The 20,759-nt window shown below is 43.7% G+C and overlaps 4 protein-coding genes across 7 annotated transcripts in view; 1 reads left to right on the plus strand and 3 right to left on the minus strand.

Annotated features, from left to right (window-relative positions):
• The window catches only part of LOC127600743 (glucocorticoid modulatory element-binding protein 1-like), a 25,073-nt gene extending 20,546 nt beyond the window's left edge, over positions 1-4,527 (minus strand). The window contains exon 1 of the mRNA XM_052065491.1: positions 4,417-4,527. The gene's annotated coding sequence lies outside the window, so the exon portion shown is untranslated. The remainder of the gene's footprint in view (positions 1-4,416) is intronic.
• si:dkey-34d22.1 (discoidin, CUB and LCCL domain-containing protein 1) overlaps positions 1-9,630 on the plus strand; it is a 16,349-nt gene extending 6,719 nt beyond the window's left edge. The window contains exons 3-15 of one of the 4 annotated variants that reach the window (XM_052065469.1): positions 1,005-1,142; positions 1,801-1,852; positions 1,926-1,998; positions 2,533-2,666; positions 2,792-2,829; positions 2,966-3,148; positions 4,289-4,401; positions 4,486-4,693; positions 4,772-4,858; positions 4,938-5,031; positions 6,132-6,169; positions 6,239-6,349; positions 7,693-9,630. In XM_052065469.1, the coding sequence (XP_051921429.1) occupies positions 1,005-1,142; positions 1,801-1,852; positions 1,926-1,998; positions 2,533-2,666; positions 2,792-2,829; positions 2,966-3,148; positions 4,289-4,401; positions 4,486-4,693; positions 4,772-4,858; positions 4,938-5,031; positions 6,132-6,169; positions 6,239-6,349; positions 7,693-8,090 (1,667 nt within the window). In that variant the 3' untranslated portion in view covers positions 8,091-9,630. The remainder of the gene's footprint in view (positions 1-1,004; positions 1,143-1,800; positions 1,853-1,925; positions 1,999-2,532; positions 2,667-2,791; positions 2,830-2,965; positions 3,149-4,288; positions 4,402-4,485; positions 4,694-4,771; positions 4,859-4,937; positions 5,032-6,131; positions 6,170-6,238; positions 6,350-7,692) is intronic. The other 3 variants (XM_052065470.1, XM_052065471.1, XM_052065472.1) reach the window with 3 other exon arrangements.
• A 321-nt stretch (positions 9,631-9,951) lies between these two features.
• si:ch211-79k12.2 (uncharacterized protein LOC568844 homolog) lies at positions 9,952-14,393 on the minus strand. The gene is made up of 3 exons (XM_052065489.1): positions 14,212-14,393; positions 13,947-14,133; positions 9,952-13,404 (listed from the first exon to the last, which is right to left on the minus strand). Exons 1-3 carry the CDS (start codon positions 14,236-14,238, stop codon positions 12,152-12,154), a joined length of 1,467 nt encoding a protein of 488 aa, XP_051921449.1. The 5' UTR covers positions 14,239-14,393; the 3' UTR covers positions 9,952-12,151.
• Positions 14,394-15,595: 1,202 nt separating this feature from the next.
• Positions 15,596-20,356, minus strand: wu:fe05a04 (zinc finger protein 354C). Its single transcript, XM_052065473.1, has 3 exons — positions 19,215-20,356; positions 17,325-18,316; positions 15,596-16,384 (listed from the first exon to the last, which is right to left on the minus strand). Exons 1-3 carry the CDS (start codon positions 19,648-19,650, stop codon positions 15,824-15,826), a joined length of 1,989 nt encoding a protein of 662 aa, XP_051921433.1. The 5' UTR covers positions 19,651-20,356; the 3' UTR covers positions 15,596-15,823.
• Between the last annotated feature and the right edge of the window lie 403 nt (positions 20,357-20,759).

Here is a 20,759-nt window from a genome sequence, read left to right on the forward strand (position 1 = left end):
GGGGAAGGGACAGACGACTGGTCGAAACGGTTGAAAAAATGGTTCAGTCCATCTGCCCAGTCCTTGTCCCTCTCGACCACTGTCTTTGGGCTGTCATGGCCTGAGATGGTTTTCAGGCCCCTCCAGACACCAGTGACATTGCTGGCCTGTAACTGGTCCTCCAATTTCATCCTGTATAACTTCTTCCCCTCCCTGATCTTTCTTCTCAGCCGAATCTGCACGGCCTTCAGCTCCTCTCTGTTTCTCGACCGGAAAGCTCTCTTCTTCTCCTTCAGCAGGGTCTTTATGTCAGGATTAATCCATGGTTTGTTGTAGGAAAAACACCGCAGAGTTCTGGTGGGTACAGTGTTCTCCTCACAGAAGTTTATATAATCCGTGATGGTGTCAGTGAGTGCATCAATGTCCTCCCCATGAACCTCGCTGAAGAGTTCCCACCTGGTTGTCGCGAAGCAGTCTCGCAGAGCATCTTCAGCTTCCGATGACCATTTCTTGACCATTCTGGTCACAGTTGGTTGCCTGTGCACCAGGGGTTTGTACACAGGCTCGAGAAATACCAAGTTGTGGTCTGCTCTTCCAAGAGGGGGGAGGGAGAGGGGTTTATATGCCTCCTTGGTATTGGCATAAAACAAGTCCAAAATATTATTGTCTCTAGTGGCACAGGTTACATACTGCTTGAAGGTTGAAAGGGAGGACGACAGAGAGACATGGTTGAAGTATAATATAGCAGTTAACTTTATATTTGTAAACCAGTTTAGAATTTTATGTAGACCATTGCAAATAAATCTTTTGGGACGATCCGTTGTCCTAATCACACTCGATCTTCAGGAGGCGGCTGGGAGAAGAAAAATAGTATACCATATCTTTGGAGCCATTTTCTTTAGTGTTTCATTTGATGAGGCTTGCGGGTTAGCATGACGTGGTGTCCATCCTGGATTGGCCAGCAGTTAATATACGATATGCAGAATTGAATTCCAATTTAAAATAGCTTTCTGTATGTTCAACAGGACCGGTTTGTGGGAGACTAAATGCACCACAAAAGAATATGACACTCGCAAGCAACGAAGTGACAATAATCTTCAAGTCGGGGTCACATCGGTCCGGACGGGGCTTTCTACTGTCCTACGCCACAGACCTTTATCCTGGTATGTACCACAGCCATCACTATGGGCGAGGCGAAGGGGTTCGGAGACGCACACGGTTACTACAGCACCCAACGCGTGTTATAATGGCGGGAGGAATACAGTACTGGGAGGCCTCTGGCTTCAGCGTATTGTTCAGTGAGCATTGATTCTTCTCTTGCAACCCCAGGACCACCAAAGGCCATGTAACAATAGTTACATGACATGTATTTGACAAGGGACATCTTATGTTTGTCAAAGAGATATAGGGACTGGGTTTTTTTTTCCTGCGTCACGTGACTGGTCTGAACAGGAGTCTATAGTTAGTGTCCCCGGATGAGGTCATCCGGAGTGCGCTGCGTGTATCGCAGTTTCCTGTCTTCCCGTAGCTTGTTTGTGAAATCTCGCCATGTCTGGATGCACAAACCGCCGTCTGTTAGCTGAGATCACACGAGAGCCAGTCGCCGTGCTCGTCAAGTCAGCGCAACAAAGGCCTTGCTCATCTCAACACTGATGACCGCTCATTCCCTAATATAGCAACACACTGAGCTATCTCATGTCTGTGTTGTTCAGGGAGGGGAGGGGGGGGGTTGTTATGTAAGCCCTTTAATACGTACACCCGTCGTCCTTTAAATCCCATTTGAAATCAAGTGACATTATTTTGTCTCCCTTGTTGTTGCAGATATGGTCTCTTGTTTACAACGAGGGTCTCATTTTAGCTTGCCACACGTGAGGTTGGTGAATATTGCATGTTTCCCATCCTTGTTAAACAAGTAGACTACCCAGCAAGTGTCTTCTGCTTTTCAGAGTGTACTGCCCTGCCGGCTGTAAAAATGTGCCTGGAGACATATGGGGAGGTCCCGATCAGGGCTACCGAGATGTAAGTACGGTACATGGCATTTAAAAGTTGGGAGTTGATAGTTGGGTTAACATCGTGTTTCCACCTCGTAGTTCACATCAGGTCAAGACAGTTTGAATTCAATCAACTCTGACCAGTCCACAACAAAACATAAAATTTACAGATGCGGGTCGAATGATAATCCAGATGGGTACTCCTTTAGTGCCGCCATAGCATTAGGTTAATGATAGAGCCAACTACCAAACAAATTTGAGTTACAAGCGCATCAAAGGAGCAGAACTCTTGTCATGACTGGTTTTCTTCCCGAGTAATTCATTGTAACACGGGAATGAGGCAGATTCAGAAAATAAATCAACTCCGTGCAACGTGCGTACCTCCAGCCTCCACCCATCCCCACAAATCGGAACCCTTTTACAGTGGAATAAAATGCATAAATTAGCGAACTGAACCACTTGGTGGAAATCGAGCTTGAGTAGCCATTTTTCTGAACGGTTGTTGTCATTTTGCTAGATCTGTGTGTAAAGTTGTAATTCAGCTCTGCCCTCTCCGCCACAGACATCGGTGCTGTGTAAGTCCGCTGTGCATGCCGGCGCAACGTCCGACCAGCTCGGAGGTCGTGTGAGCGTGAGCCGTGAGAGGAGCCTGACGCTTTACGAGTCCACTTTTTCCAACGGGATCCTTTCTAAAACGTTCGTAAAATGCAGGGGTTAATCTGCTCAAAATTGTAAAAAAAAAAAAAAAAAAAAAAAACAATCTTTATCACTTTCTACTTCAAATGCTTTCTTTTGAATGCCTGACTTTTCTCTTTGGACAGGGGCTCATTATCTGACAAGAAACTGGTGTTCACTCAAGGTACAGCTTGATAGCCTCAAGTCACATTTTCATTCTGAAGTGTGTTTACAACAGTTTAAAAATGTTATTTTGTGGCTGTTTACAAAACTTATCAGCATCTCGTCATGAACTACAAGCACCTCTGATTACTCAACAGATTGTAATAACATCCTGACGGTGTATGGTTTAAACGCCTCATCTTTTGGTGACAAAGAAGACAAACTGTCCTGGTCCGCCAAGAATGTGCATTCTGGACACGAGGGGCTCGTCTGGACCGCAGGCTGGAACGATTCATCGCCCTGGGTGGATCTTCGACTCGCTGATAAAAGCTCTATCACAGGTAGGATTGAACGGGAGGGAGTTTTCCGAGGGAAATTAGCCCTCTTGAAAACCTTTTTAGTTTTAATATAGTGTGGCCCCGAAGCCACGCTATTATAAATGTGATAAATCAGTTTTAAGAGCTAGCAGAGGGACCATTAAACAATGGAAACCGTTTCGTTTGTGGATTTGTCAGGGCGATGTATTTTATGTTTATTTGGAAAATCGATTCTTTATGAGGAGCACAATTGCATCCCCACCGATAACTTTGACATGATGAGAGACGGGTGGGTTGAGAAAGCGCAGTCAGTGTTGCTGACTCTGATTTGATCACTATTTAGCAACTTCTCAGATCCCTGTTGGAAATTGTGTTATTTTCTTTACGTGACTAGCAACTAATTCCTGCATCGGACAACATGAGAACAGCCATTTTCACATACTGTTCAGTGTGACATCAAAGGTCCCCATTGGAAGGCAATCGCAGAGTAAATCGCTCTCAACACTTACAAAGACGTGGTACCCTTTAATATTTTCTGCAAAAAATGAATGAACGGGTTGGAAACTTTTGACCCAAAGTACCGTCGCGCTTTCCAGATATTTTGCCGTGATTGCGTTGCTTACTTGTACATTAGAAAAGTCCAAGCATTAATTTTTTTTTAACAGCAAACTGGAAAACAAACTCGTTTTGAATAATGTTATAGTTATTTTGTTTGTTTGTTTGTTTTTGCCTTCTATAAACAAAGCAGAAAACGAATCAAATCAGAAATTTGACCTTTTTTTTTTTAACTGAGTAAAGTGTGTTCTTGATTAACGACAAAGTTCTGTTCTCACAGTGGTGGCGGCCTAACCCAAATTTGGAGTAACTTAGTCATAATTCCGCTAAATACTTGCATGGAAAAACACATCTAAGCCATAAATCGAAAATGGTCAAATGGACAAAAAAAACAACTTCCTCCGCCACATGACCATGTGTTCTTCAGCTACGTGATTGCGTGCTATTCCTACCCCCGGAACACCGCAAGGTCACGTAAATGGAGGAAGTGCATCACTCTTAAGAGGAAGCGCTCTGTAACGAGGCCTCGCATTTGATGCACAACTCCCAAGCACATTCTCACCGACAAAGTGCGAAGTGAAACAAGTGTCTCCCTTCCCTTTTTTTCAGGAGTGATCACAATCGGATCGAGCGAGAACCACGTCAAATCCTACTCGCTGCTCTTTAGCAGAGACAGGACGAACTGGAAAGTTTACAAAGACGCTGTCAGCAAAGAAGAAAAGGTTGAGTTTGTCTACCTTTGCTGATGTGGTCGTGCAGAAATTGTCAGTTGTTCTTGGGGCTCTCATTAGTTTTTACCCTCACAGGCTAAATCAAGCAGCTTTCTCTCTCTTCCAAGGTGTTTGAGGCCTTTGCCGACGATCACCCGAGGGTGCTCAACAGCCTGTTTCCTCCGGCCGTGGCTCGCTTCGTCCGTGTGCGGCCTCAGCGCCGGCACGGCCGAGGTTCGGTTCAACTCCAAATCCTGGGCTGCCCTGTCAAAGTCACGCCAAGATCTCGCTCAACTGAGAGTAGGTATCGTCTCCCGTCTTTTTCAACTGTTATTCATCTCCTGGCATGATCGGCCATGCTTTATTTATTTTTGCCGAACAGAATCTCCGTCCGGCAAAGCTAACACGGCGACTCCAAAAACATCTCCCACGACTACGGAACGTCCCGTTTTGGTGGAATCCAAGCAGAGTGAGAGCCTATACTGCATTTTTGATGCACTGGGAATCTCTGTAGCATGAATACAAATGACTTACTCATGGCTGTGCAGGATCCAGTCAACCAGTCATCGTTGCAGTAGGAGTGGTCCTGGGACTAATCATGTGCTTCTGTTGTTTGTTGGCTGGAGTCTGGTGGAAGAGAAGGTGTGTGTTTTTTTTTTTAATACACTAGATTTCCTCAGGAAATGGCCGATGCTTTTTATTAACTCATTCAGGACTAGCCAATTCTCGACCAAGTCTGAAAAGACGTTTAAAAACGTCTTTGGGAGTGAATGACTCAACTCAAATGCAGAGAATGCCAGCCATTTATTCGAAAAAAGACTCCACTCCTCAATAATGTAGCTTACACAACATAAGCGGTTGGATAGTTGTTTTGAATCATCATTTTTGAAACCGAGAGCTGCCTCTTGGATCCCAATTAAAGCAAACAGCTCCAAGTTTGAGTCACACTTTGGAAATAAGATGTCTCAAAAACGATTATGTTACAAATAAGGACTGATATTTATCTATGTAAAGAAACCAATGTTCATAATTTCTCTAAATAATTATCAACAATCATTTAACAAGTTGTGATTCAGTTTCCTACCTTGACAGATTCAGGCACAAAAAAAATAGTGATTTTTTTTTTTCTGTGACAAATCACAATAGAAGTCATCTCAAGGGGGATTTCACATTAAAGAGATTGAGAACCACATTCCTTATCCAGAACCAGTCACACGTTTGGAAACGTCATCATATTCAAATGATCGCAATCACATAAAGAGGTCAAGAAATTCAAGCCAGTGACGATTATTAATGCACAACTGTGAAGTGAAAGTCATGACACATCATCCACATCAGAAAGCGAACTGAGAAAATACCAACGTGTTTTTTAATTGACCCAATAATGGCGTCAATATTTCTTCATAATGTCGATGGATTAAGGATTAATCTACAATTCAAGATCTTTTTAAATAATAATACATGATAGGCGTGTGAAAACCAAAGGAAGGAAAAACTCCGACGGAAGAAATCTCCAACAGACCCCAAGGCTCTGTGGGGTGACCGTCTGGGCCTGCAGGCTACCCAGGTGGTCCTTGAAATGTACCGAGTACTCGCTGGCACTGTGTTGGTGCCCCTCTGCCGTCGAAAATGTTCCCCATATGATGAATTGTGGTCGATTTGAGTAAATGGGCTGGTAGATGTACAGCTAGTCGATGTTTCTTTGTCAAACATTGTCATCGTTTGTGTTTGCTTCCATGCAGGAAAAAGGCAACCCAATTGAAATACTCCGTGCCAATAAGTAAGTCTTATTCTTCCCTCAACTTGATGCCAGAGTTGTTTATCGGGGTTAAAGAGTAACTGTGTAAAGCAGGTTGCCAAAGTTTCCAGGAGAAGACTCTGCCGTGTCCTCCATCAGAGCTCATCTCATACCCTCTGGAGCGGAATATCCACGACAACCTACCGAGCCCCCCACGCAATGGTCAGAATGATATCAGTGATGTGGTTTGTCCGGGCTGCAAGATTCAGTCCTTTTTGGTCGGCCATTGGGATTCTACTTGTCATTCCTGTCCTCCTTCATTTTTCCCCACTGGGCTGTCACGGCGGACTTCTCAGCTCTCTCCGCGGGCTGTCCATTCTTTAGCTCGTCACCCAGTCACTGTGTAAACATTCCTTTCTTTTGCCCGCCGAGCCTCTCTGAAAAGGACCCTATAATTGGCGCTCGATAAAGGCCGCTCAGCCTGAGACTCCGACCACCCCCCTCGCCCAACAGAGGGCCCCCTTTATTGAGACTGATAAACAGGACGGAAGGGCGACGCTAAGACAAACTGGCGTCCGGCACAGCCTGTCTAATTAGAAAGTCCTGGGCTAGCTCCTGTGGGGGTGCCTATGCCCTACACTGCACAAGCTAGGCAGAAGAGTGGGCTCTTGAGGCTGGAAAGAGAGGGGTGGAGGGAGGGGGTGTCATTTAGTGGTGGCCAAGCTGCTAATGTAGATTGTAGATCAATGTTTGGCTGGTTTCCTACACATAACAGTGAGAGAAACTGTACCTAACGACCTGGACATCAAGTCTGACACATTAGGAATCATGTGATGTGCGATGTGGAAACAGCAGTCAGCAGCGTAGTGCCAGGTGTTGTCTGAACAGGGAACACCACGTAAGGATATACAGTGACCCTACAATGACAAACTAACTCATCAATCAACAAACGCTGTTCAAAAAGACTCCCACAGGTGGGCATAAGAATAATGTCATATTAGTGTGTTCCCGTAATCCCGTCCAGCAGATTATGAGACATTCAAAAATATATTTATCCATTATTTTCTCAGACCGCCTGTGTATCAGTTAAGCCCCCTTTGGCCCCAGGTGAGAAAAAAAATCCCAGAGCTGTCCCTGCTCATGGCCCACGACCTGATGCCCACAAGCCCCGCCCCATAGTTAAGAATCACTTTACTGGGAGACCGTTGACATGCCTCTGTAGGTGCTGTTGTTTGTTTTTGGCACAGCAGTTAATGCTTTATGCGGTAATGTCTGTTCCTAAACAAGGTTTTTTTTTATTTAATTAAAACAGTTATTACTGGCTGATGTAGTGCCGTTGCTTCGTTTTAATTACAAAGTAGAAGGAAGCTTTTATTTACCGCAAGTGGATAATAAACCTGGCGACTCGTTGGGATAGATAAGGTAAGCACTTTGTGTGCTATGCTTTGGACCATGAGCTTCGCCTTTTAATAGTTTTAGAGGAATTAAATAATTTACTAGTATAGGCAATATGGAATACAAATATATTTTGACTATAAGTGATAGAAAATTCTTTGTTTTTGTAGACTACGCCCAACCCGCTACTGGACAGAAGGTGGGCTCTACATTTCGCCCCTCTTCAGACGAGGCCTACACCATCCCTTTCACGTTCGTCCACTACGACTCCCCTGGGAACCTGCCGGAGTACGCAGAGCCGCTTCCGCCGGAGCCCGAATACGCCACACCGTTCGGCGAGCAAGACTGCGCACCCACAGCAGGGGGCACTCACAGCAGCGCACGCGGGCACCCGCTGGCGGCATCTCTCGACTCGCCAGGGAGCTACGAGTGCCCCTCCCATAGGATGCTGGACAATGGCTACTGTACTCCCGCCCTCCACACCAACGCACCACGACCTGCAAGCGTTGTCTATGCCGAGCCGAAGTCATGTTACTCTTTACTACAGCAGTACGAGGAACATTTGTGACGCCAACTCACATGAACCGGGATGGACTGTGTTGTCCGAGATGGGCCAAAGCTGACACAGAAGATTCGCCAGTGACATAAGAACCCAAAAGTGGATCACAACGGTCACGTGGGAGCCGTCACATACTACTGTGTATTCTGAAAGGAGAACAAATCCACAATGTTGCACAAAGAAAACATGACTCCTTCAAAATCTCATTATGTATTTTGTTTAATGATTAAATCATTGTTTTGGTCACAAGCTGCACTTTCAGAAAACTGTTTTACAGTAAAACAACAAAATACACGTGAGAATGCATGCATGAGTATTTACAGTCACTTTTTCTTCCAACTGTGATGCACTGGGAATGACATCGTAGCCAAATACTGTAGTGGCTCGAATGAGCTCTTAACATTGAACAGGTAGACCGGACAATTGTTTTTACAGTACTAAGTGCAAGATGCTAATAAAAGAATATTTTATGACACAAAGGCACAATGGACATGTTGAGATTCTACATTGTATCTGTGCAGAAGGGGAAAAAAAACTAAATACTGTACTTTTTTTTTTCTTACATTAGTGCACAAAAAATGTCTGTCCCACGCACCAACCTTTATGGTGCGGCAGTTATCTTAAATTCAAGATTCATGTTAACATTTAATAAATAAATTGTGCTTTTTTGTGTTAATTACCGTTTTAACTTTTTTATAATGCAACTATTGGTTGCATAAAAAAGGTGTCTTGATTGAAGGTCTTTGAAGTGTCATTTTGAGAATAGAAAAGAAAATTCACTTGTAAGGCACAACAAACTATTTTACATGTGAACACAGCTCATCAATAAATCCATCACGGGTCACAACTTTCGGTACAACATGGGTTTTAAACCACTTTTGACAACGATGTGATGCTGCTCTACAAACAAAAACATCATATGGAAACAGAATTGATGTCAGTAGATTGAGCTAGTCGTGTAACTAACAATGTCCTCTGAGCATTCGGTATTCTTGCTGATACTGAGCAGTGACCAAGACAGCTAAAGCTACTCGCATCTCATATTTGAAGAAAAAATAAAGCTATTACAGGAGGCAACAGTGGAACCTCCAAAGTCACCAGAAAATCTTGGTTGTAATCCACATCTTGAAATCATTCATGAGCAAACAGGTGCAGAAAAATTGGCAGAACACTCATAAAACTAAATCCAAGTAAAATGACTCACTTCTTGATGACACATAAATGAGACGGAAGATAAAAGGTGTGGTGGGGTACTGTCACCTCCAGGTCAAATTGTAACCAGTTTGTGTCCTAAGAACACATACTGGGTTATATAGGGCTGTTTTATTGGCATGCACGGTTGAAGGTGTATCTCTATCATTAGCAAAGGCACATACTTAACATAAGACAAATTGAAGGCACACAAGTTGCATTAATTGCTCTTCAATACGTCACTGGCATAGATAAGATGAAGAAAGACGTGACTTGTCGACCAAATGATTACTGGACTACTTAGGCAAAACTAGATCATTTCTGGCAGCGCACTTGATAATCCCTCTTTGTGCAGCGACGTGCTATTTTACAATGTTTGGGAATCACTGGTTTAAGCTCGGCTATGAGTCAACATTGTTAGGTTGTGAAATATACAAAATACACTTTCACAACATAGTAACAACGTGCTGTTTGTTGGCAAGCATCTCAGCTAATATGCTATTTACGCAAGCATCTGCTGGGTAAAATACGTCGATTTTGTTATTTTATCGTATTGCTCATATTGTAGTCATTCACCGAATCAGGTGTCATGGTTAAGACCTGTTGTCGCCCCAAAGATTATTTTATATGGCCCAAGAAGGCAACTAAAGGGTTTACTCCATATTTATTTATTTTCCCCGTCACTATGGGAGGAAAATGTGTTCTGAAAATGTTCATTTTTAAAATGGTTTAACAAGGTTTTCTCCACCCATCTAATCCCCCCTTTTTTTTTTTACATAAACTGAACTGAATACTGTACAGTGAACCTTGTTTATCATATCGGAGGCATCCCAGACCCACTTGCAATTGGCTAAAATTTGAGCCTATAAAAAAAACGAACAACACGTTTAACCTTACTAAAACACAATATGAACATATTTGAATACAATGAAAAATGCAAACATAACAGGAAATACAATACATATTGTAATTTTTGTTAAACACTATAAAGGCATGTAGCTTTAACTCTTTCATTCCACAAGACATACTTGTACGTCTTTTTAAAATTAGGTCCCGCCTACCAAGGACTACTTGTACGTCTAAGTCTTTTTTTGTGTCAGAGAAGGAGGGTCTGTTGGGAAAAAAGCGACCAGTAGGTGGCAGTGGTGCCTCATGTGATTGAAATGCATGCTTTTACAAAAAGCTCTTTTTCTGTTTTTTGCCTAGGAATCGCAATTTTCATGAAACGTAGCCATTTTGTAATAGTGATTGCTGAAGAATCGAAAAAGATAGTAGAAACATTTTTCCTGCTGAAAGAAGAGAGTCCAAACTTTATTTTGGTAGGCTCCATGTTTATATGGCATAAGAACCAAATATTCTGGGGGCCTTGCAGGATCAGTCAAAATCCGGTAAAACGCTGGGATTGAGGGGGTTTCTCCATTGCAAATGGCTGGGATTGAATAAATTAAGAGGCGGGACTTGGTGGGTGGCATGTGACATTGGCATACCTGTCAACTTTTCGGAGCGCCAACCTGCATAAATTAGCAAAAAAAAATCCTTATAAAGAGCAAAAAAATCCTTATAACATACCAAAGCATTTTATATGTCAAAATAACGGCAGAAAACCCCCCACATAATTTTCAATCATATTTATTGTAGATCTCCATAATAGAATGTCTGGTTAATGTCTAATCGTCATTCTACTTAGTGGCATTACTGTGTTCAGAGTTGTATTCCTGCGTTACTTTTTTCACCAACTCCAAATAATTTGGAGTTGGTGAAAAAAAAACGGAAATTTTCAGAATCCGTATGATTTGTGCGATACGGCCATATACGTAAGATTCACCAGAAAATCCGTATGAACTATGGCTAAACCGTATGAGTTGACAGGTATGCATTGGCAAGTCTTCATTCGAGCGTTTGGGTGTGAGCTGTGGCTAATAGCTCACATGTACTGTATGTTTCACTGTTATGCCTGCATTCAATAAAAGGTTGAAAACGAGGCTCACTTTTACCACAATAATACTGTAAAACTCCATGAACACCCCCCCCCCCACCACCGCAATTTAACAGCGCACAAAGGCCAAACATTGAACGAGTGGTTCTCACATTTTTCACACCAAGTATCACAAAAATAAATAAAGCTTTGCTCTCCAATTACCATGATGTTGACAATTCTACAACATCGTGTAGAATGGCTGAGTACTAATCAAAAGCAAGATATAGGTTTTATTCCTAAAATAACAATATTTAATATTACCGTAAGATACTGTAACATGCACATTTTGCGCGTTAATACTGTGTTTAAATAAAAAAGGGATACATGCTTAAATAATACATTAAAAAGTATTCCACATTAAAGTTGAGTATGATTTTGAGCACAATAAGTATGAAGACAATATTTCTAAATGATTAAATGGCAATGTATTGCACTCAAAAGTTGAAATCAACTGGACTGTACCTGCCAAATCCACTGTGCTGGATTTCAATCACATTGTGCACAGTTTGAATATTCAATTCAGTGACGGTTTTGATTACCACTAGAGAACTGGTGTCAAACTCAAAGCCCGGGGGCCAGATCTGGCCCACCATGTGACTTTATGCAGCCCGCAAAAGCAAATTACAGTATGTGCGTTGACCTCATGTTTTTTGCTAAAATACCAAAAGCGCAAATTGTTTTCAGATTTAAAACATTCAGATATTATAACCATTTTTGTCACCATCAAACTGTTTTTACTGGCTTCCGATTTCAAAACTATTCAGCAATTTGTTGGATGTGATAATATGAAGCAATCATACATTTATTTCAGGTTTGCTGCATAACTATCAGCAATACTTTGTTTTTTTTTGTAACAAATGTCATTTGGCAACAATTTGGAGTTGTACCTTGAATGCAAAACTTAGTCTCCACTGTCATGACTGATACCCTCATTTGTGCTTCCGTCTTTGGGAGCCCCCTCCTCTGCAGAGTAGTGTGCCACAGTCTGGTGTCTGTTCCGTGAAGGTGCGTCTTTAAAACGCAGGCCACAGTCCTCGCACGCGTAAATCAGCCTTGTGCTATCTCTCTCCGTCGGACCCTTGCCAGCGGTCCCACCAAGCAATGCGAATCCAGACAGACTGCCAGTCTCCGACGGAGCATTGCCGTCAGGGTTGTGAGGAGTGCTCAGATTAGCGGGCGGATAAGTGCGAGGACGCCCGAGCGTGGCCCCCGTGGGCCCTGCCTGCTCCGGGGTCAGACCGTGGACTGTTTGGTTGTGGAAACGGATGCCCGAGCGGTTGGAGAAGGCTTTTCCACAGATGTTACAGATGAACGGCCGCTCGCCGGTGTGGATGCGTATGTGAATCTTGAGGGCTCCTGATTGGGTAAAGCACTTGCCGCACTGGCTGCAGCGGTAAGGTTTCTCCCCTGTGTGGATCCTCTGATGAGCTCGGACTCCTGCCAGGTGGGGAAAACCCCTCCCGCAGAAGCCACAGGAGTACGGTCTCTCGCCCGTATGGATTCGTTTGTGGATCTTCAGAGCGCCCGACTGGCTGAACCCCTTGCCGCACTCAGAGCAGGTGTATGGTCGGGCGCCAGTGTGCACATGGAGGTGGATACGTAGGTTGCTGTGAGAGTTGAAGGTGCGTCCACACTCCGTGCACAGGAAGCCGGAAGACTTTTGGGCATGCTCGGCACGCTGGTGCTGCAGCAGCTGCGAGGGTCTGGAGAAGGACGCCGGGCAGTGCATGCAGAGGTGGGACAAGGGGGCCGTCGGCGGGCGGCTGCGCTCCTCCGGCGCGCGATGGTTCAGGCGGGCCTGCAAAGATGCCAGGCAGGGGAAGGGAGATTGTGGGTATGCCAGGCACGTGCTTATAGGGCAGTGGCGGTGGTGGAAGTGGTGGTGCGTATGGCAGAAGGCAGAGCAAGGGAATACGGAGGCTAACTGGCTCAAGGAGGCTAGTCGGCATGGCGGAGTTTCCGGGTTTGGCCTGCTCTCAGATGAGCTGCCAGGTTCAGGGCAGCCGTCATGCGAACTCAGTGGGAGAGGAGCACTGGTGGAGGTGGAGGCGGAGGAGGTGCCTTGCTCTTTTCGAGTCTCCGAGCATGGAAGTAAAGACGAAGCTCTGGGAGATGAGAAAGGGCAGCCAGGGCAGGTGCAGACATGGCGCATATCTAGCACACATGACAGAAAAAGGATTATGTTTTTGAATACCTTTTGGATATGTCAAATGTGACACATGAATATCAGAATTTCTTGTGTTGTCTATTTGTTCAATGGACATGTGGGTATGGGGGGACAATTGGGACAGTATTTAGGCATCGACTGATGAGAAATCCAAAGGAGGAAGGAACGGACAAGAACGCCAATTGAGAAGCGGCTAGGTTTAAAAGCAAACCATCTTTCCTTTTCGTTCTTTAAAATGTGTAACGCCTATTATATAAGCAGGTTTATCATCGAGTGAGCTTCCATTTCTTAAGGCAATCAAAACTTGAAGCTTCGCGCTGTAGCAGTGCCTGTCGCCACGATGTATTTATTTGTCCTCTTAAGGCAACTCGCTTCTCGATTGGCTATCAATAGGTGCCACGTGACACAACGACAGATCAGTACATCGAACGTCGTTAGTGTTTGACTGATAATACTACACTTCACTAATTAGTGAAACCTTTACGAGCATATTAAGGAGGCTGCAAACCTTAAAAAAACACACACTTACCGTCTCTGGTCGTGTTTTTCCTCAGCGCCGCCTCGGTCTTGTCGTGCATCGGTCGGGCTTGTTGGAGCGTGTCCCCACTTAACAAGCTCCACACGTTCATGACGTCGGGCTGCTCCTTTGAGGAGCTCCCAGACATCAGGAGGTCGCCGATAAACTGGTGCATCTCCATCCAATTGCTTTGGTCAGGCTGCAGGGTGTAATACGGAACAAAATGAGTGACACGGGCTAGCAAGATTTTTTTGTTGTGGTATTTACGAGTACTTACAGTGTCGTTACTCTTGTCTTTGTCCATCAATTTGCAGTAACTCGACTTAATGTACACTGTCTACTTTCCTTAAAGATAACTGTACGAGAAGCACGACGAATGAAATAGAGAGAATCGCATTTTTGTATGAGCAATATCCCTTGCTAGCATGTGTAACTTCCGGTGTTTCAGACGTGACCGGAAGTCAACTGCAGCTGTTGAGACGTCCAACACGCACATTATAAATAAATACTGTTAAAATCTATTTTGAATACATTATTTTATTGTGTATTACGAATAACACATTCGGTAAATGTCATATTCTAGCATCTTATTTTACCTAATGGACGTGAACAAAATAGACTACTTTGCACAGCTCACATTCCGATGCAGCACATTTATACACCACGGCAAAATACATCCAAAATAACATTAAATACAGGTCCAATCAAAGCTGAGCATTATTACCTTGGTAGTGGTCATAATGTGGTCAGTCACTATAGATATGTATTATGTCAAGCCATATCAGCATTTCATGACATGAAATTAACTCCAGCTGTAATAGATACAAAAATGCATAATACATGCTTACATGAATATCGCAAAATACACTTAGTTGTTCTAGATGACCGTGTACTTGGTTCTGCTCTATGCGAATTGACAGTAGGTCAAATATAATTTCCCCACAAATCTTTGTGCTACGTTATGAAATCAGTATGCATTAAACGACATTCAACCTCCAACAAGCGCTGCTTAAGAAATGCCACATGCAATAAAATGCAAGTCGCAAGCACAATTCTTGAGTAGACTTCATCAAACGTAAAAATCATCTCATGATCATCAGTAACTTTGATGTCTGTGCTTCACTCTTAACGTCATTAGAAAGATTCTGTGGTTATTCCATGCTCATCTGACATTCAGCATTCACACTGCTCAATTCAATTCAAAGTCGAAAAAATGTCCTTAGTGGATTAATTACACGAACCTACAATTTCTATATGTACACTCAATCTGTAAATTTACTTGTGAAAAGTAGTAGCCCATGAGCTACAGCAAACCACATCATTTGCAATCTAACCGCAGACACTTCCGTGACAACTTTCTCATCATTCATACCGAACAGATATTTTAACTTCAGACTCACTGCCATAATAGACATGTATTGCAACCTAAATCATGTCAATATGCATGCATTTTTTTGGAATATTCAATCATTTAAAAGTGTGATGTTTTGCTCATTAATTGCAGTATTTGCATAAACAAACATATTTAATGCAACGCTTCAAACATTATTTCAAGTATTGAAGAATAAGAAACCCAGAGTTTATATCCTTTATGTATTTGCATTTTTGTCACATAAAAAGGTTTAAAAATATTGTACAAATTGAGCAAGAATTGTATTGAGTACCATTTAACACTGCAATTTTTATTTTCAATAAAATGATCCCAATGTGCCAAAGGTAGGAATGTTTTTCTTAAAAGAATAACAGATGGATACTAACCTAAACGATACTAGTATTGCTGAGGACCCCTAAACATCTGAGTCTGTTAAGTGTAGCCATTAAATTGTATTATTGTCTCTCTCGGGTGTTTATAGAAAGTCAACCTCCATTTTAATTTCTCCCAACAGGTTCTATGTTGAGTCAGGAGATTGAGTCTCAGTTTTTATTACGGAGGATGTTGTTGAAAGATCCACAACACAGTCGTTCAATTCTTGTCTCGCCGCCTCTCCTGTCACCTCATACTCCATCGGCTCACTTTTAACCACAGGAGGATGTGTTGGATTGGGATCTTTCTTGGTTAAATCCATTGGTGCGCACTCTGCATCTTGGATAGCAGGCCACATGCCAAGATGTTGATCAGGAGGAAAGCTGCGGTGCGCTCCAGGATTTTGGACTTCTGGGACTACGTGTTTGATCCCGGGCGGAAGTGTCAGGCCCTCTATATTGGCGGGAACAAACAGGACGAGATTAGCACCAGGTGGGGGGATTTGGTCAAGGGTGATCTTCCAGCAGCTATCCGAGGCGGCTTCATCCCCTGTCGAGAACTGCAGAACCGGAGAGTTGGTGACAGGTGCCGCAGTTTTTGGCACATGGGTCTGCACTGGGTGTGCTGGTGCTGGATTCACCGTATCATCTGTGGTGGGAATTATCTCAAGATTCTTCTTAGATGAAGGGTGTTTCTTTGTAGCAGTCTAAAATGATACAAAAAAAACTAATTTATTAAACAAGGTATATGAAACGGGAGCCTTTATTGCTTTCAAATGAGCACCGCATGTCAAAACAAGATGTTTTGACATTTGTGGCAATTACTGTTAGGTTTACCAGCAACATCTGAAAGAAATTCGATTTTGAAAGTCTGTGTAACACGTCAAACCAGTCATCTCTGTCACACGATGCGGTCATAAAATAAGTAAGCCTACAAGCTATCAACAATGAGTTACAACTAATATGGATTTTTTTAGGCAGATGACAATTCCAGTATTTGGGAAAATACAATTCCATAATAGAAAAAAAAACAGTAGATTAATTGAATAATTATATATATATATATATAGGTCAAATGAGGCAAAAAGACAACCCACAACGTTCAAGGAAAAGAAGACTGGACATAAGAGACAAAATCAGTAGCCCTACTTGAAATACAAATTTATCGTATTGGTGATTCACATGCAAAAAGCCCACTCTGAAAATATGCGGTGACAGGCACGGGAAAATGAGGCAATGACGCCTTCAAAACTGCAAGGAGCATGGGTTTGCAAATATGACCTAACTTTGTGAAAGGGCAGTGCATGGGCCAAGATATGATGTAAAATATGGGCAAGGGAAAGCAAGTAAAAACTGAATAGAAGGGGCCCTAGGATGGAAGCCTGAGGAAGACCAGTCGTGAGAAATACCAGGATGGGTGGATTTGAGTTTGATAAAACCTAAACAAACTTAATAGAACCAAAGAAATACGTTTCTATTCAACTCTTAAAATTAATGTGTTCAACGTCATTGCATAATAATCAATTTGTTGTGCAGAATTGATGAATTAATCATGTTGTGAAACAAATGATGCACAACCAGCTGAGGTACTGCTGACAATAATCATTCAATTGATGTAGGTAATGTCATCAACTAGTCCACACTTACCGCAGCTTTGGGAAGCTGGGGTGTTTGTCCACATGTCTTCAGGTGGCTGTCGTAGTTCTGCTGATGGGGAAATCCCAGTCCACAGCTCTGACAGAGGCAAGGAGAGTTGCCGGCATGGCCGCCCATGTGGGACATGAGCAATAAGGCAGAGCGGAATCCCTTCCCACACTCTGCGCATTTGAGGACCCTTTGGTGAGCCCCGCCATGTTTCTTGAGCTCCTCAGCGGTGCTAAAGCTGAGGCCGCATTCCAGACATCGAATCTCGTCCCCTTTGACATCACAGCTTCTCCCTTTGACATCGCAGCTGCCCCAGCAGCCCGTCTCCTTCTTGTGTCGCAGAAAGTCTTCCTGGCTTGAAAACTCTCTCAGACAAGCCACACAGTGGATGCGCCCGGGTTCACACTTGTGCTGTCGGTAGAGCTTGGCTATGCGGAAGTGACAGTGGCACCTTATGCACGTGTAAGGCAGGAGGCCGAGGTGGGAGAAGCTGTGTTTGAGGAGCCAGTCCTTGTTGCTGAATGTCTCGGAGCAATCTGTGCATTTGTAGATGCGGTAGCATGCCTTCTTTTGGTGTCGCTTGAGGGATTTTGCCTGGGTAAAATGGCGGCCGCATTTTTCGCAGATGACCTCCGGCATGGAATTGTGCAACGCCACGTGATGCTCGCAGGCCTTCAGACTGGTGAACACACGCTTGCACAGGTCGCACTCATAGAATTCGCTCTCAAAGTGAGTATTGGACAGGTGGTGCTGCAGAGATTTGTGCGAGGCAAACGACATGAGGCAGATGCGACAGTGCGGCCGGTTCGCCTTGCTCGGGCCATGCGTGCGCAGGTGCAAACGGTAGTTGTGGACCTGCGAGAAGCGCTTGCCGCATTCGGCACAGCAGTACGGGCGCGCTCCCGTGTGGAGGTTCATGTGTTCCTGGAGCTTAAAGTCAGAGGGGAGCCGCAGGCCACACACACTGCAGACGTAGTTGCCAGAATTAGCCACCTCTGTAGAGAAGACAATGATGGTTTAGGTGTGAGATTGTCACATTCTTGGCTTAAGTTCATGACAATAAAAATGACAATTTTGCTATTGGTGCAAGAAGTGCAATCCATCGTAAACGAGGACTTTGTCCCTACAAAATGCAGCTCAGTGACTGTAACCCAAACAACCACAGAGGGAGAACACCTTCATTGTTCCTCTGTGTTTCAAAACTGTGAGGCATCTTCAAAAGACAAGTGGTTTTGGTTTATTTTAGTTTTATTACACAGTAAACTCCTGGAATTCACAGGGAATAGGAACCGAGCCCTGGTGAAAAAAAAAAAACACAATTGACGCCACGCTGTACAATGTTAAAAATTACTTCTATTAATAGTTTAAACTGTAAATATACAACAAATTGTGACTTTACAAAAATCGAGTTTCTGTCAAACTTACAGTTCTCTAAAAAATGTCTTGCAGATGATATTTAGGGGTACATGCACTTGCTGCTCGGCCCCTCTGTAACTTACATTAACAACCGAGACTAAACTTCGCACCTCCTCGGCGCACAAAGATGTTAGTCGCTCAGTCAAACTGTATCACTTCACAATAACATACTGTAATTTCTCAACACCAATTAACACTGTAAGGCTTTGAGTGTTGTAGCCTACAAAAAAAAAACAAATAGGCGGCGGTTCATTGTCCACATATGATTGATAAGAATGTAAAAATGGCACGATACAACATCTATAGGCTATTACTACTTAAGGTTTTCCTCTATTTACAGCAGGACTTGGTCCCAATGCTCTGTAAATTGTAGGGAAATGCTGTACTATACTGGATTTGCTAACACCAACTAAAACTAGTAGTTCAACTATTTTGCACTTCAACAAGACAGCCATACTCGCCACAGGCACGGCCTACCATTGTCAAGCCCTTCTTGATCTTCATCATCCTCTTCATCTTCGTAGCAGACCACTGAAACGTCACTATCATCCGAGTCACTCTGCTCCTGTTGCTGTTGAATTGCCGGCGGTTTGTTCCCATTGACTTCCAGGGGTGTTGCCACACCAACAGCATCCGCCTCACTCTGTGGTGATTGAAGTTGACTTGGTGACGCCCGGAGACCAGTACCTGCCTGAATCCAAGTCGAGGAGCGGGCCTGTTGGCCTTTGAGCTGCTTGGATGGCTGCCCTTTTAAATGCTGGCTCCCCCTCGGTGGGTCAGGGCTTGTCAAAGCAGGAGAGGGGCAAGGTGACTGTGAGTCATCACATGTTGTAGAGAGGCTTTCCTGACGCAGGAGGACGTCGGGAAATCCCAACTCTGTCAATTGGATATCAATTGTGTATTGTACAGACATTGTAGCAGCCGGGGATGGGAACGCAAAATGAGGTAGTTAATATTCGTGGTAATAACGGGAATGCCCTCGTGTGTGATCGCAGATGACACAGTTGCTGATGCACTTCAGTTACTGCTACAATTCACGCCCGCCACACAGACTCCCTGACCTGAGGCAACGTCCAGGATTAAATGTCTCTTATACCTAAATGTCTCTTTCAGCTGAAATTGCCTTTTGGTCTTCAATAGTTGATGGCGTCACGGCGGCCAATCACCAGGCCTCCACTTAACGTCCAACAGTCGAGAGCGAGAGTTAGTACAGCACACACTTTCTACATCCTTGTTGTGAGAAAGTCTTTAGCCGCACCTGTCAAACAGCTAGAAGCATGTGAAATCCTTTAAACGTGGTCCTTTCTCCACGTTTGCTTTGTTGAAAACATCCTTGGAATTCCGGCTGTGGTCCACCTGATTGGGGCACGCTGCTCACCTGGCAGATTGACTTGCCGCTCTCGCCTGCTCACGGTCTCGGAGCCGAACGGTCAACATATTCAGTTTTCCTGTGTAAATTGCAAAATAAACTAAGAACAAGTCCTCCAGTTATTTGACAAAATTCTGTGGTTTGACGACGCAATTATAACGAACGCTCAACTCTATTAGCCAAGTTGGTCAGCAATGAAAATAAGGCACCACAAAGGCAGGAAGTAGCCGTGGATACGAGAGCGCACCTATTGTTCCGGAATGGTATTACACGTATTAAACGCCTCCACAGTGTTTCAACGTTGTTTCTGGACGAGACTCTTTTATGGCTTAATCATTACACAATGCGACATCATTTCCGTGTTTTCATTAATTTTCTGAAATGCGTGTTGCAGGAGACCCCCTCTCCCCCACACACATTGGTGAGACTGACATGGTCTTTCATCTATAACTGCTTCAAACAAAAGTGGATGCAGGAAAGTGGTTAAGATTGCATGGCTGTCTGTGTCTTATGTATTCTATTGTATTATTTTGTCATTTTATGTTTACCTGTTCTGTTGATGGCGGCGCGGGTACTTGCAGCGTCTCTTCTCTCCTGGGATTGAGAGGAAATCAATTTCAACTGTGCTGTATGTTGCAGATAGAGCACATTTG

This window comes from Hippocampus zosterae, chromosome 5 (assembly GCF_025434085.1).
Source record: "Hippocampus zosterae strain Florida chromosome 5, ASM2543408v3, whole genome shotgun sequence".
Classification (NCBI taxonomy): Eukaryota; Metazoa; Chordata; class Actinopteri; order Syngnathiformes; family Syngnathidae; genus Hippocampus; species Hippocampus zosterae.